The 14,775-nt window shown below is 41.3% G+C and overlaps 1 protein-coding gene across 1 annotated transcript in view; it reads right to left on the bottom strand.

Annotated features, from left to right (window-relative positions):
* Window positions 1-14,775, bottom strand: part of pds5b (PDS5 cohesin associated factor B) — a 69,986-nt gene that overhangs the window by 38,579 nt on the left and 16,632 nt on the right. The window contains exons 3-7 of the mRNA XM_080434999.1: window positions 11,257-11,460; window positions 11,076-11,162; window positions 10,053-10,150; window positions 6,404-6,530; window positions 1,597-1,677 (exon numbers count right to left, since the gene is read on the bottom strand). Of these exons, the coding sequence (XP_080291125.1) occupies window positions 1,597-1,677; window positions 6,404-6,530; window positions 10,053-10,150; window positions 11,076-11,162; window positions 11,257-11,460 (597 nt within the window). The remainder of the gene's footprint in view (window positions 1-1,596; window positions 1,678-6,403; window positions 6,531-10,052; window positions 10,151-11,075; window positions 11,163-11,256; window positions 11,461-14,775) is intronic.

Raw genomic sequence — 14,775 nt, 5'->3', positions numbered from 1 at the left:
TCCTAGTACAAAACATTTTTGTACTAGGGAGGGCAGTCTGTTGTAGTCGGAAGTAAAAAAAGTTCTGCACAAACTATTGCAAACTGTCGGCCGACGGCACAGCAGTAGCCTGCCAGTGTTGCCAGGTCTGCTTATTATAAGCAACTTTCGGCTTGTTTTCCTGTAATGTCGCTTGTAAATATTCGTAGTTGCGGGATGTTTATGTTTGGGCGTGTTACTGAAGTGTAGTTGCTTATTTTGGCTTGCTTTCAAGATCACCCCGTGGCTATCGACGGGCTCTACCCTGTCAGGACCCGACCGAGCAAGTTCGGTCGGCGATCGACGTTCGACTATAAGTCCCGACCCGACGGCACGGCACCATCTACAACAGGCTGTCGGCAGGTTGTCGGAAAAAGACGATTTCCAATGCCTTCCGCCCCCGACATCGGTACGATGGAGAGCTAGCTTTAGAGACATGACTTTGACCATACAGACCATTATACAGTATGTGCAGAACTGGATGTTGGAGAGATTCTCTGCACTACTTAAAATCTGAGCCAGCTGTGTGATGTCACCAATCCTACATTCCCATCATGGTGCGATATGCAAATAAGCCACTTGCTGAAACCTGAAATGACTTTGCTTTTGGGCAGCGGCAGCAGGCGAGCTGCTGAGGTTGTGTTATTTTAATATTCATATAGATCCAACATTTCTCAATGAGGGAGAAAGAGTAGATGTACTTACAAAGTTTTGTTTGTTTTTACTTTTTATGTGGGGAAACCATGTTATACAATGTGTCTGGAGGAAGACTTTAAGAAAGCATCTTTCTATTCCGAGTACATTTGCATATTTCCATATATAGTTGTTCTGATACGGATACCAGTATCGGAAAAGCTGCCGATACTGTTTAAAATGCTGGTATCGGTATCGGCGAGTATAGCAGTCTATGCCACTCCGATACCATGTAATTTATCACACGATATGTTATTTACAGTCATATTTTGAATGCTTCAGTTCATGTTACGTGACTGTTTTATACTTTTACTGTACTATTTACATTATTATTATTTTACTAACTTTAACAATTACTAATGGAATCAGTGGTTCTCAAACCTTTTAATTTCAAGGATCCCCATAACTCTGAGTGTACAAATGGAATCAAATGGATCCTTGGAACCTCCTCAAGGAACACAGATGGTTCCTGGACCCCACTTTGAGAACCACAGCCCTAGATTTGTTGAAATTACACACTGGTATGGGATCGGTACATCGGTATCGATCGATACGCAAGTTATGGGTATCGGAATCGGTATTGTGAAGGGAAAAAAATGGTATCGGTACATCTCTATTTGCATAGTCATTGAATCACAAAAGAGGAAAGGTCTCTTTTCACTATATCAGCCAACATATTAGTAATCAGTCACTTTTTCCAGTCTAAAATCGTTATAGGTCAGTCTTACATACACACTTTAGACAGACCCCTACAAACTCAGTGCATTTCCTTGCGTACATGCGTGATGAACACATGCACACAAAGCAAAACACACACAAAAAAAAAGCACCCAACCACCACCACTCATATGTCCATTCTGAAAACTGATGGGTTTGTTGTCTCACGTTTGTGATGTAGGGTTCGATGGCCTGAGCGGTCCTCTTCAGCAGAGCCTTGGCCAGGTCGTACGCCTGCTTGTTCAGATTCTACACACACACACACACACACACACACACACACACACACACACACACACACACACACACACACACACACACACACACACACACACACACACACACACACACACACACACACACACACACACACACACACACACACACAAGGTCAACAATAAGAACATGGCAGCCATAAATAATTACAAACGTGTGAATGGAAGCTGGTCTGTGACGTCAGTCTTCTTACATATTGTTGCCGTCGGGCAGAAACCTCTTATCTCTCCATATTTTTGTGTTTTTGGACATATGAGGCTTCCACCCGACAGAGACGATATCTGTGCCGTGTGATAGGCCATAATAATCACCTATTATTTTGCATAATAATTTGTATTTTATTTTTTTTATTCATAATTTTGTTGTGTGAGGAAGTCATAAGGCATAAAACATAAAAAGTTGAAATACGGAAATACAACAAGGTTTCTGCCCGACAACAACAGGTGAAAGGGTTGAAATCACTTGAAGCATGTGCTGCTGCTCTGATCTGCAGTTACCCCTTCTCACCTGCAGGGGTCTCACTGAATTACAGGGCATGGAAGTTCATGAGCATGAACTGCTTGCTACTGAACCCTTTGACTCTGTGGAGGAGAGAGAGACTGGACATGCACACATCCTAGCTGTGGTTGGACTATGTGTGTGTGCCTGTGTGTGTCTGCCTGCGCGTGCGTGTTGAATTACTATACATTTGAAGGCTAAATGTCCCCTGTAAGTATGTAGTAGAATTTGAGAAATAGCCATTGTGAGGAACCATTTTCCTGGTCCTCACAAGAGGAATGGATTTTTAGAGATACTGTATGTTTACAATTAGGAAAAACGATTCAGGTTGGGGTTAGGATTAGGCCTTTAGAGGTTAGGTTGAGGGGTAGGAGTTAGTAGAGTTCTCAACGGGCGTGAAAATTAAGGCCCTAACTGGGCCGGCCTGAACAATTACCAAAACCGGAAAGTCAATATGTAATGTCCACAAAGTCACGCATCCAACAAGCTTTGAAATGAGCAGATTGGACCTTCCGTTCCAGAGATAATGGCCAAAACATCTTGAAAACGGCCACCTTCGCCGATTTTCTATTTCCGTCGGCCTTACCCTTCGGCCACTAGGGGCAGTTGAAATTTATTTTTTGGGGGTAATTAGGGTGACCACCCGTCCCGAAATTCGCGGGACAGTCCCGAAATTGGACCCTCTGTCCCGCGTCCCGCACAAGCAGGGCAATGTCCCGAAAATCAAAGTTATGGGGAAAAAAAAAAAAAAAAAGTTTTTATTTTATAAAAAAAAAAAAAATGTCATTAAAATTTTAAGTGAACTTGCAATACCCTCTTATATCTGTGAAATACTATTCTTGGATAAATGTAATTGGTCAATGCTGTATGTTATGTATTTGTGGAACGGCCGCATTGCCCATTGGTTGGGGGGGAGTGGGGGGTGGACCAAAAAAACAACAACATCCGCGGTCACAGCTGGTACGCACACACAGGTACAACTACACAGTGTCATCGCTGCGCGGCAAAAATCCAAAGCGAAAATGGAGGAAACAGAAACAGTGGAAACTCCTGGCCCTGCTGCTAAGAAAAAAAGGATCTGCTCATACAATAGAGACTGGGAGAGGAAATATACATATCTGATATCTGTGTCAAACGACCCACACAAGGCAGAGTGTACAGTTTGTCGGAGGAACTTCACAATCACCCATGGAGGAGAAAATGATGTTAAGAGGCATGGTGACGGTGAAGCTCACAAAAAAAATGTACAGCTAAGAAAGGCCAACACTAGCTTGACAAGCTTTTTTTCAACCCAAAAAGACAGCAACATAGATAAAGTCACAGCAGCAGAGGTAACCAGTGTGTACCATAACGTGCAGCATGGCTTATCATACAGATCTGGTGATTGTGGATCCAAACTTTTTCCTGTCATGTTCCCTGACTCAGAGTTAGCTAAGAAGATAGGTTGTGGGCGCACAAAGAGTGCTGCAATTGTTACTGATGTTCTCGGACCTGCGTCTGTGGAGACATGCTTGCAACAGTTAAATACACCGCTGGCTGCTGACAAACCAGATTCTCTTCCTTTTTTTTCAATTGCATCTGACGCATCAAATCACGGCACTACCAAACTATTCCCTCTAGCAGTGAGGTTTTACACCCCAGAACATGGCGTGCAGAACAAGGTACTGGACTTTTATGATGACCACAAAGAAGACTCTGATGCCATATTTAACCAGGTTGTTTCAAGGCTGCAGGAGATGAACCTGGGGTTAGATCGGGTGTCTGCATACTCAGCAGATAACGCCAGCGTGAATTATGGGGTACATAAATCTGTATATAAAAAGTTGAAAGACAAGAATGGTGCTATCATCAAAGCCAACTGCGTGGCCCACATTCTGCATAACTGTGGGAGGAATGCAGGTGACAAGCTTAAAGTGGATGTTGAGGCTGTTGTCACGAAAATATACGGCCACTTTTCAGTATCGGCTAAACGAGTCCAAGAATTGAAAGACATTTTTGATTTTGTGGAGGAGGAGTATATGACACTCTACAGGCACGTACCAACACGGTGGCTCAGTCTGTGGCCAGCTGTCAAACGACTTAATGACTGCTGGCCTGCTGTCAAAAGTTATTTTTTGTCTCTTGGAGAAGATAAGTGCCCAGTGGCTCTTTGGAAGTTTTTTGCGAATGATGAGGATGGCGAGGGAGTGCCTTGTGAACTCCAGGCATACATAGCGTTTTTACAGAATAGCTTAAAGCTGTTTTATGATGCTGTGCTTGAAGTTGAGGGGAATGAGACAACTGTCTGTGAGCTTTTTCCTCTCATGACAAATCTAAAACTGAAACTTGAACAACGGTTAAAGGATCGTTTCTTTGGATTTGAGACAAGAGAGCTCCTGCAGAGCTTCCCTACCGCACAGGCTGCTGCGATTGAAAAGGACCTTCTCAAGTTCTATGAGAGTTCACTCACTTACCTTAACAAATGGTTTGATTTCTCTGATCAGAATTACATGAAACACGTCGCATGCTTGGCTGTCAAGAGAGAATTCAGCTTCCAAGAGCTCTGCGGAGCAGCTGAAGCTCTTAACATGACCAAACAACTGGATATGGACCTCCTTTATGATGAGTTTAGTGTTATGCTCCCACGGATGAGAGAACTCGCAGTGACAAAAGATTCTGTTGCATCAAAGTGGACAGCATTACTGAAGCATGCAATGATGCCAAACATGACAGCTTTATTGTCCTTCATGTTGAGTATCCCAGTCACCAACGCTTTCGTGGAGAGACTGTTTTCACTGATGGTGGGGGCTTGGACCAATGATAGGAATCGCTGCAGCATAGATCTAATCAAGAGTGAAATTCAAGTTAAAGTGAACTACAGCCAGGAATGCCAGGAATTTTACAAGTATGTACTGAAGGAGAAGACCCTGCTAGATGCTGCCCGTTCCAACAAGAAGTACAAGTTCAAGGCCAAGTAGTAGATCGAATAAAGGTAAGCTAACTTTCTACATGTGTGTGTGAAAAGCTACAGTACTTGGTCGCCTATTGCTGTTATTAATTCATTTCAACTAAATAGGCGTCTCTCTCTCTCTCTCTCTCCCCCCTCTCTCTCGCTGACTCACTCGCTCGCTTTCTCTCTCTCTCTCTCTCTCTTTCTCTCTCTCAGACCCCCCACCCTGCCTGGCCGTGTCGTGTCTCTCTTTGTCCATGGTGCTGAAGTCTGAAGATTTTTTTTTTTATGATTGTTTTACATATCTACAGTATATCTTTTTACTGTAGTTTACACAGATATTTGTGTCTTATAGGATTGCCTTGCTAGGACTGCCTTATTTTGACGGTGACCGTACTTACTGCTCCATTGATAAATGCGGACTTTGTGGAGCTTCATTGTGCTGTTAATTGCCAATTTGCAATAGTAGAAACACTGTAGGCTATACTTTATTCTATCTGTAACAATGTGATGTTTTGATGAACACTTTTGATGAACACTCCAGTTGTTGTTTGCTTTAATAAACAATGATTAGTATTTGAGAAACGGTCTAGTTGTTGTCTAATATAATCCACAAAATACATTAGTATAAACCCATTTTGTTTGAATATTTTATTAGGCAGAAATTGTTTTTTGTGATAATAAATTGGTTAAATCAGGCAAAAATATGAATTAAATAACATAATACCTAACTCCCTAATCCTAACCCTAAAACCAAAATAAAGAAACCATAAACTGGAAAAAAAACTGACCCAATCCGCCCAGAACCGCGGAAAAAACGAACCCAATCCGCCCAGAACCGCAAAAAAATTTTCGCGCGCGCGCTTCGCGCGCGCGCGAAGGGTCCGCATGCACGCGCGCTGCGCGCGCGTGCATGCGTCCCGCGATGTCCCGCGACACGGGTTAATCTGTCCCTCAATGGTCCTGTTTGGAGGTGGTCACCCTAGGGGTAATAGATTCTTTTTTTTCGGAACCCGAGGCTCGGCTCGGTCCGGCTAATTAGCATACATTTATACAAGATTTTCGGAACCCGAAAACATCGGGTCCGGGAAGAATTTGAGAACTCTAGGAGTTAGTTATGCCTGATTTATCCTTCAGTTGTGTGCCAGTGCCGCGCACTGAAAATAGCTGATCTACAAATGTGTGTGTGTGTGTGTGTGTGTGTGTGTGTGTGTGTGTGTGTGTGTGTGTGTGTGTGTGTGTGTGTGTGTGTGTGTGTGTGTGTGTTCCTACCTTGTGTGCTGGCACCAGGTTGACCAGTACAGTGTCCAGTAGTTCCTGGGAGACGGTGTCTCCCTCACAGATGATGGAGCTCATCAGGTCCACCATGTGCATGTGCACCTTCTGGTTGTGACCGTTACTGTGGAAACAGACAAGAAGGGGCACAGCGGGGAGGTTCATCAAGGATCGTAACCCACTAACAACCTAGTTAATTAATCAATCAATCAATCAATAAATCAATCAAACGTCCAACGGTGTTCCCAGCATTAGCATCTTCCAGCTCTAACCCTCTAGACCAGGAGTCTTTAACTCTATAACTGCCAAAGACGTTTATAAACGTCTTTGAGAAATTAGCTGTTGCCTGCCAAAGACGTTTAAAAACGTCCTGAAAAAAAAAAAAAATCTAAAAAGATTCTCTAATTATTTAGTATTGACACCTTTTCGATATTCCAAACGAATAAGGAGATAACAATTTCCAAAGATTTGCTGCTCCATCCACTTCAATGTTAAAATTGAAACGGACAAACAATTCACAATGTTTTTTGGTTTGAAACCACTGGTTTTGAGCTATTTTCAAACATCAAACAACACATGACAACAAGGTCAAATTGACCTCGTTGACATTTGTGAAACCACACCTGAATCTCATCTGTGATTAGAAATTTTCTGGGGATCAATCATACTTGAGAAAAATATTTTGTGGCTATGCGAAAAGGTACCAAAATCGGTCAAAACCCTGGCAGAGGCTACAGACTGTTCTGAAAAAACTCTGGCAGGGTAAGAGTTAACAGGGGGTCCTCAGAGAGTTACTACAGGGGGTCCGCCAAATCTTTGTGTGATAGGATTTTTTATTTATTTTTACATTAACCACTTGAACCCTAGCATCCCTTTTCTGAGGAGAACTTTGGACAAAAATAGCAGATCTACAAGCTCACAACGCCTTGCACTGCGAGGCGAAGTGAGCTTGTAGATCAGCTATTTTTTGGCAAAGAGGTATAGGTGTAGAGGGAAAAAAGAGCAGACCAGAGCATAAGTTCTTTTTTTTTTAAATAGCTTAATATCAAACACAATTTTATACAATATAGAGGGGGTCCCTGCTTCATCCCTCTCAGCTAGGGGGTCCTTGGCCTGAAAAATGTTGAAGACCCCCCCGCTCTACACTTAGTAAACTGGACCTGATGTGGTCCTGTACTACTACAGTTTTTTCCTGTCAACAGCAAATCTCTTTGCCAAAAAATTGTCAATCTACAAGCTCCAAACGAGGTCGCAAATTGAGCTTGTAGATCAGCTATTCTGGGCTAATGTTTCCCCTGAGAATATGGATGCTGGGTTTCAAGTGGTTAACTCATTCAGTGCCACTGGCCAACATTCATTGTAAAAAAAGTGCCATTCAGTGCCACAGCCAAAATTCATTGTAAAAAAAGTGCTTAGGAGCCGAAATACAGCCTTTTTCAGTAAGAAGTTAAACAAGAAGTGAATGGAGCAGAACATTTTCAAATCATCATATCTTAGGTTCTGAACATTCCCCCCCCCCCCCCCCCCCCAAAAAAAAACAAAAACAAATATTATTATTTTTTGACGTTTTAGACGTCCAGTGGCACAGGGCTTATTACAACGTACGTTTTAGACGTCCAGTGGCACTGACAGTAGAAGATCATGTGTGTGTGTGTGTGTGTGTGTGTGTGGTGGGGCCTCCACTTTGTAACAAAAAGGTCACAGGTAGGCCTGTCACAATTATTACATAATGGTCTAATCGCAACCATGTTGGAAAATGTTCATACATTTTCAAATATGCAAAATAAGCAGAAATAGCAGATCTACAAGCTTACAGATCAGCCATTTCTGCTTTTTTTTAAAACATAGTTTTCAAGTATAAAATTATACCTTTGTATATTTAAGTTATTTGTCATATCTACCCTGTGCAATGTTTGATTACAAAGCCTACAAAGGCAAATAGAAATGAAATGTGTATTCATATGTTCAATGCCAAAAAGCACAATTCAAAATCTTTAATCACAATTATTGGTGTGACAATTAATCGTCAACTTAAATTTGTAAAATTTGAAATGAATGAGGAGGCAGGAGATGTATCGAGGTCTTTTTTCAAGACAAACAAGAGACTGAAAATGAGAACATTTGTCGACACCGCGACAGGGAGTTGTTCCCTTGGTGCATTCACTACCACAGCATTCATTATCAATCATGCTGAAAACTCCATTACCCTCCCTGGTGTTACAGTCAGCGTAGTGATTGTTAGATTACATTACAATGGAGAAGAAGCATGGCTTATTATCAGACCTGGCGTGTTAATGACTGACTGACACAACCAATGCTATAGTCTCATTACCTCCCAGTCACTGGGAGAAACACACACCCACACACACACACACACACACACACACACACACACACACACACACACACACACACACACACACACACACACACACACACACACACACACACACACACACACACACACACACACACACACACACACACACACACACACACACACACACACACACACACACACACACACGCTTCTGCCAACACAACATTAGCCTAACCCATTCAATCCGGGGGAACGCATCTCTGTCATTTTAGATGTCTTTGGCTATTGGCACTATGTGCCGCGCTATGAGCTTGCATATCTGCTATTTTTGAGAAATCATGAAAATGTGTGCAAATACAACATTTTTTTAAACAGACATTTGTAACTTAAATCTTTGCTTTTGGAGTTCCCGGGAACTAAATATTTTACAAATGTTTTCAATTTATTTTTCAAAAATGGCAGATCTACAAGCTCATTTCATCGAGTGCCGTGCTATGAGCTTATAGATCTGCTCATTTTGAATAGCCAAAGACAAAATGACACAAATGATGCTTTCCCGGTCTTAAAGGGCTAAACAAACACACACACACACACACACACACACACACACACTTTTGTTCAAATGGCAAAGTGCCAAATTCCGTGCTGCAGAATTCAGCCCTCAAGGTTGTGTTGAGTGGAGCCAAAGAGAGAGAGAGAGCGAGCGAGAGAGAGAGACAGATAACATGAGGAAGAGAGAGGGAAGAGCGGGAGAGAGAGAGAGAGAGGGAAGAGGGGGAGAGAGGGCAAGAAAGAGTGTGACAATACAGGGGGTGCATGTGTGTGAGAGGGAGGGGTTCAGAGAGAGAGAGAGAGAGATGGCTCCACTGTTTGTTTTCTTTATAATGAGCGAGAGACACGGGGAATGAGGTGCACTGAAGGTCTGCAAGAGACACATCAAACCGCCGCTGTATGAGGAGGCATGGATCAAAGCCTCAATAATAATAGTCCTAATAATAATAATAATGATGTCTTAGTAGCATTGTTCGTGCAGTTCTACATACTCTGCCAACCAGGCAGCTATTCTGCCAATCTATAACTTTCAATCAATAGACACTAGTAACCATTGTGAAAACATGTCAGTTCTCAACCTCACAAAACCTGAAAAGGTTATGCAGCGAACACCATGCTACACATGTGTCGATTAAATCAAGCGATCCATTCGTCAACAAATTCCTATGACTTGTTTTACTCGAGGACAGCCTTACAAGAGACATCTTAGCAAATACACGTGCACACGCGCGCGCACACACATACAGACACACACAGGCAGGCTATGGTACTCACTTGATTACAGTGAACAGCGTTCTGTACAGCTGGGTAAAGATCTCATTGCTGTCTTCCAGTTCAAAGCAGATGTTGTAGGACTTCACCCAGGCTATGTTCTACCAGAGAGAGAGAACAGGATGGACACCAGGTTATTCACACCACAGAGACAACCAGATGTAGACATCTCCATATAGAGCAGTGGTTCTCAACCTTTTCAGGCCTTGACCCCTCAAAATGATCAGATTTGAACTCGGGACCCCCCAAAATAATCATATAATCATATTTGAACTGGGGACCGCCCAAATTAATCATATTTGAACTGGGGACCCCCCAAATTAATCATATTTGAACTGGGTACGACCTAAAATAATCATATTTGAAATGGGGACCCTCCCACCCTTGAGGCATTACATTTAGTTTGACTTGGTTAGTTTGACCTACACAGATAAATATTGTGAAAATAGCCGATCTACAAGCTCACAACGCCTCGCAACAATTTTCACTTCTTTCTTATATCATTTGACAGTTTGGCCAATGTTTGACAATTTTTTATAGTAGTCTGTTGATTACATTTGATGCAGTAATGGTATTTTTTCTTATTTCATTTCTTCTTTTTAGGTTTTAAGTGTGCGAGTCAAACGGCCAGACGGTGCTCACGATATGCAGGGGAAACGCACATATGCAAATTTAAGTTGACGATTAATTGTCACTCAAATAATTGCGATTAACAATTTAATTGTGGTTTTGGCATTGAACATTGGAACATATGAATACAAATAATTTCCGATTGCCTTTTATGTTTCGTAATCAAAAATTGCACAGAGCAGATATAACTTCAATATATAAAAAAGTATTGACATTTGCAAAAAATAGCAGTAATAGCAGATCTACGAGCTTACAGCGCGTTCTGCTATTTTTAATATTTGCAAATGTGTGAACATTTTTCAACATGGAAACGCTTACGACAATTATGCAAAAATAATTGCGATTATCTAAAATAATTGCGATTAGACAATTATGTAATAATTGTGACAGGCCTACCTCTAGCAGGTAGAAGTATCTGTTGAACTGAGCGCTCTTGGTGTCCTCCAGCCCTTTCAGTTGTCTGGTGATGAACATGAAGATGTCCTGGAACACAGACACGCAGAGATTACAAACACACTGTCATTACCATAGTCCCTCATGTCATTATCACAAATACAGAGTGGAGGTGAAGTGGAACCTTGAGTTTATCTGGCGAGGTGTAGGGGGCTTCTGGGGCGTAGATCCTGAAGATGTCGGCCAGGCAGCAGGCCACCAGCAGCCTCACGTCCTTGTCCGGGTGCTTGAGGAAGAAGTCTGAGGCCAGGTGGAGCGCCAGGTTCAGGTACAACTCCTTCTCCTCCTCCGAGTCCTGGTCCATGTCCATGAAGGTCTTCACCACCATCTGGACACACACACACACACACACACACACACACACACACAGTCATTGGTCAGTAATAATAAAAAATAAACGTTATTTGTATAGCACCTTGCATGACATGAAATGCAGCTCAAACATAGCTGAAATAACTGATCTACAAGCTTACAACGGCGTTGAAAGCTTGTAGATCTGCCATTTGTTTTTTTTTTATATTTGAAAACATTTTAAAAAATGTCAGCATGGAAACGATTATGCCAAATAATTGCGATTATATCAAATAATTGCAATTAGACGATTATTATGTCATAATTGTGACAGGCATAATGGTCAAGTCTCCCGTTTGGGGGGTGTGGAAGAGATTCTCAAAGTGTCTATACATCTATAATTACTACTTTATGTTCAAATGTAATCATGTGATGTGAAGTAATGTGCTGTTATGGGTGTGTAGCTCTACTGGAATGTAATGCTTTGCTGCGTCTAGCAGTAATCTTTGACCTAGAGCTCTGACCTAGGCTGCTAGTTTGCTGCCATGTGTTCTCCTCGATACAGATAGCTGTCAACGAGAGTTATACATAGTTTGTTAGCTTTTGTTGACCAATGGAGAAAACATTGACGTAAGGATGTTGTCTGGAGCTGTATATATAGGCTGACTGGACATGCTTTGAGTCAGATAGGGTGTTCCATTACATTGCATTGTATTGTACCATGCAAGTCTGGCTCCTACTCAAGTACAACAACAAAAAAACACTCATACTTTTAGAATTGACTTTTATTTGACTTTATTATTGACTTTTTATTTGTTTACAAAGCACTTAATAACCTTGCACCTTCATATATTAAAGATTCTATAAATGTTTATGTTCCAAACAGAACCCTCAGGGGTTCTCCTCCGCTCTCCCTATAGTCTAGGACCTGGCTAAGATATGTATGCACTTAATTTAGGAGAGAATATCTCAACTGTTCTTGGCTAATATGACCCCAGGGAACAACTTAGGAACTTTGACTAATTCTCTATCCGGGACGAAATACCCGAAAATGACCACGCCCTTTTTAAAATGACCATAACCGGTGCACTATTTCCAACATGGTAAAACGTTGGAGCTACAGATTTACTGAGATGCTCAAAATGTTCAGAATACTTATGTTTAGGGAAACATAGTAAAGTGTAACATTTCTAATTTGATATTTTATGACAGAACAGCTAAAAGAAACCGCTAAAAACATATTACAGTCCAGTTGCGCGAATCAATCTAAAAGCACTACATTTGTCCCCGATGTAACCCAGGGCACGCTCTAATGATTTAGCAACGGTGCCCGAGCCAACGACCTTCGGGGTCATCATAGTGGCCAAATCCAATATGGCTGCCACCTGCCAAAGTCTTTGCTATAACGTTTGAACCACATGAGCTACGAATGCCAACTTGGTGTCTAAATCATGTTTTTTGACTATTAGAAACATGTTTGAATGCTTATCTTTATGATGTAATCTATCTAGAGGACACTAATTTGATTATCACAAATATGTCATATATATGCCACTATGTTATGAAACAACCAATCCTACAATGTAATTTTATTGAAACAATATAATGATTTAACTCAATAGAATGAGTAGAACTCATTCCTAATGATACAGCTAGTACAGTATGTGCAACAATGCTCAGCATAAAATGTAATACTATATAGTATTACTATTCTATACACCATTGACTAGTATGATATACTAGTCAAAGGTGCATAGAATTGTTTATAATATGTTTATATCACATTATGGTCTTGGTGTTACAACAGCAATAGCTTTACTGGCACCTGCAAGATCCAGTAAGGTTCACAAGTCTTAGTAATGGAGTCCCAGTACCAGCCCAACCTATTGAAATCTGGGATATTTTGTTGGACGGAGGTTGTCTGATCCAATAGAAGCTGGTCTGAAGCAGGTTTTACATGCTGAATCAGTGCAGCTTGGGTGAGAGGAATGTTCGTGAGGGACTGAGAAAAGCCACTGTCAGGATTCATCAACTCTGCTTTGGCCACAGCTCTTGCTGTATATGATGATGACCATACACTCCAATCTTTGGACATGGACATTGGAGTTGATCTTTTCAGGCTCCAAGGTGAGGGTGACCAGGGTTTCTTTGAGATACCTGCACTCCTTTTCCCATAGTCAGGGAAGGCTGATGTTGGTCAGATGGTACCAGGTCCCTTGAGAACCTTCCTCCCACCCAAGTGTCAGAACCTGGGAACCTTACTGGACCCATCTTGCAGATGCCAGTAAAGCGTGCGCTATCGTCCTCCTCTGTGTCATTTGGTGGACACAGCAAATGCTGCAAAGCTGGAGTCTGTTGCATTTCGATATATAGATGTATGATTAGGACATTAAAAAACAGTCATCATTGTGTGTGTGTGTGTGTGTGTGTGTGTGTGTGTGTGTGTGTGTGTGTGTGTAGTACTGTATGTATCAGTTATTGCAGAGCTGTTCTGTTGTTGTAGTAGACAAATTCCTAGCAACCATTTGTTGTTTAGCAATTAACCTTTCTGATTCTAATTTAAACATATTGTTCAAATTCCATACACCTTTGACTATTATGATAGTGTTCAATGTATGCTGAGCTGAGTTTGATCTTAATTTGATCTCATTCCTACAACTACTGTATACACTCAATCTGGATGAAACGTTACATAACATGTTTGGTATAGTGGCCATATTTGTAATAAGCAAGTCAGAGTGATCTAGAAGGATTCAATCATAAATATGAGCATTCCAATGTGTTTCTAATGCTCAAAAAGCATAAAGTAGACACCAAGTTTGCCAAAAATGACAAAGATTAAGGTAAGTAAAACTAATTTTCCAAACTAATATTCCTTTGAAATATGTAAAGTAGAGGTCCAGCCACATCCAGTCATAAAGATACGCATTCCAACATGTTTCTAATTGTCAAAAAACATGATTTAGACACCAAGTTTGCATTTATAGCTCATCTGGTTCAAAAGTTGTGGCCAAAACCGTTTTTTAGCTGTTCTGTCATAACATTTCAAATTAGAAATATTACACTTTTCTGTGTTTCCCTAAACATAAGTATTCTGAACATTTTGAGCACCTCAGTAAATCTGTAGCTCCAACGGTTTAGCAGATGTTGGAACCATGTTGGAAGTAGTGCACCGGTTATGGTCATTTTAAAAAGGGTGTGGTCAATTTCGGGTATTTCGTCCCGGATAGAGAATTAGTCAAAGTTCCTAAGTTGTTCCCTGGGGTCATATTAGCCAAGAACAGTTGAGATATTCTCTCCTAAATTAAGTGCATACATATCTTAGCCAGGTCCTATACTACTACTAGATGTT

Source organism: Gymnoscopelus braueri (assembly GCF_963280865.1).
Source record: "Gymnoscopelus braueri genome assembly, chromosome: 8".
NCBI classification, from domain to species: domain Eukaryota; kingdom Metazoa; phylum Chordata; class Actinopteri; order Myctophiformes; family Myctophidae; genus Gymnoscopelus; species Gymnoscopelus braueri.
Note: the sequence above shows the minus strand (reverse complement) of the source record. Positions and strands in the feature narration are given on the sequence as shown.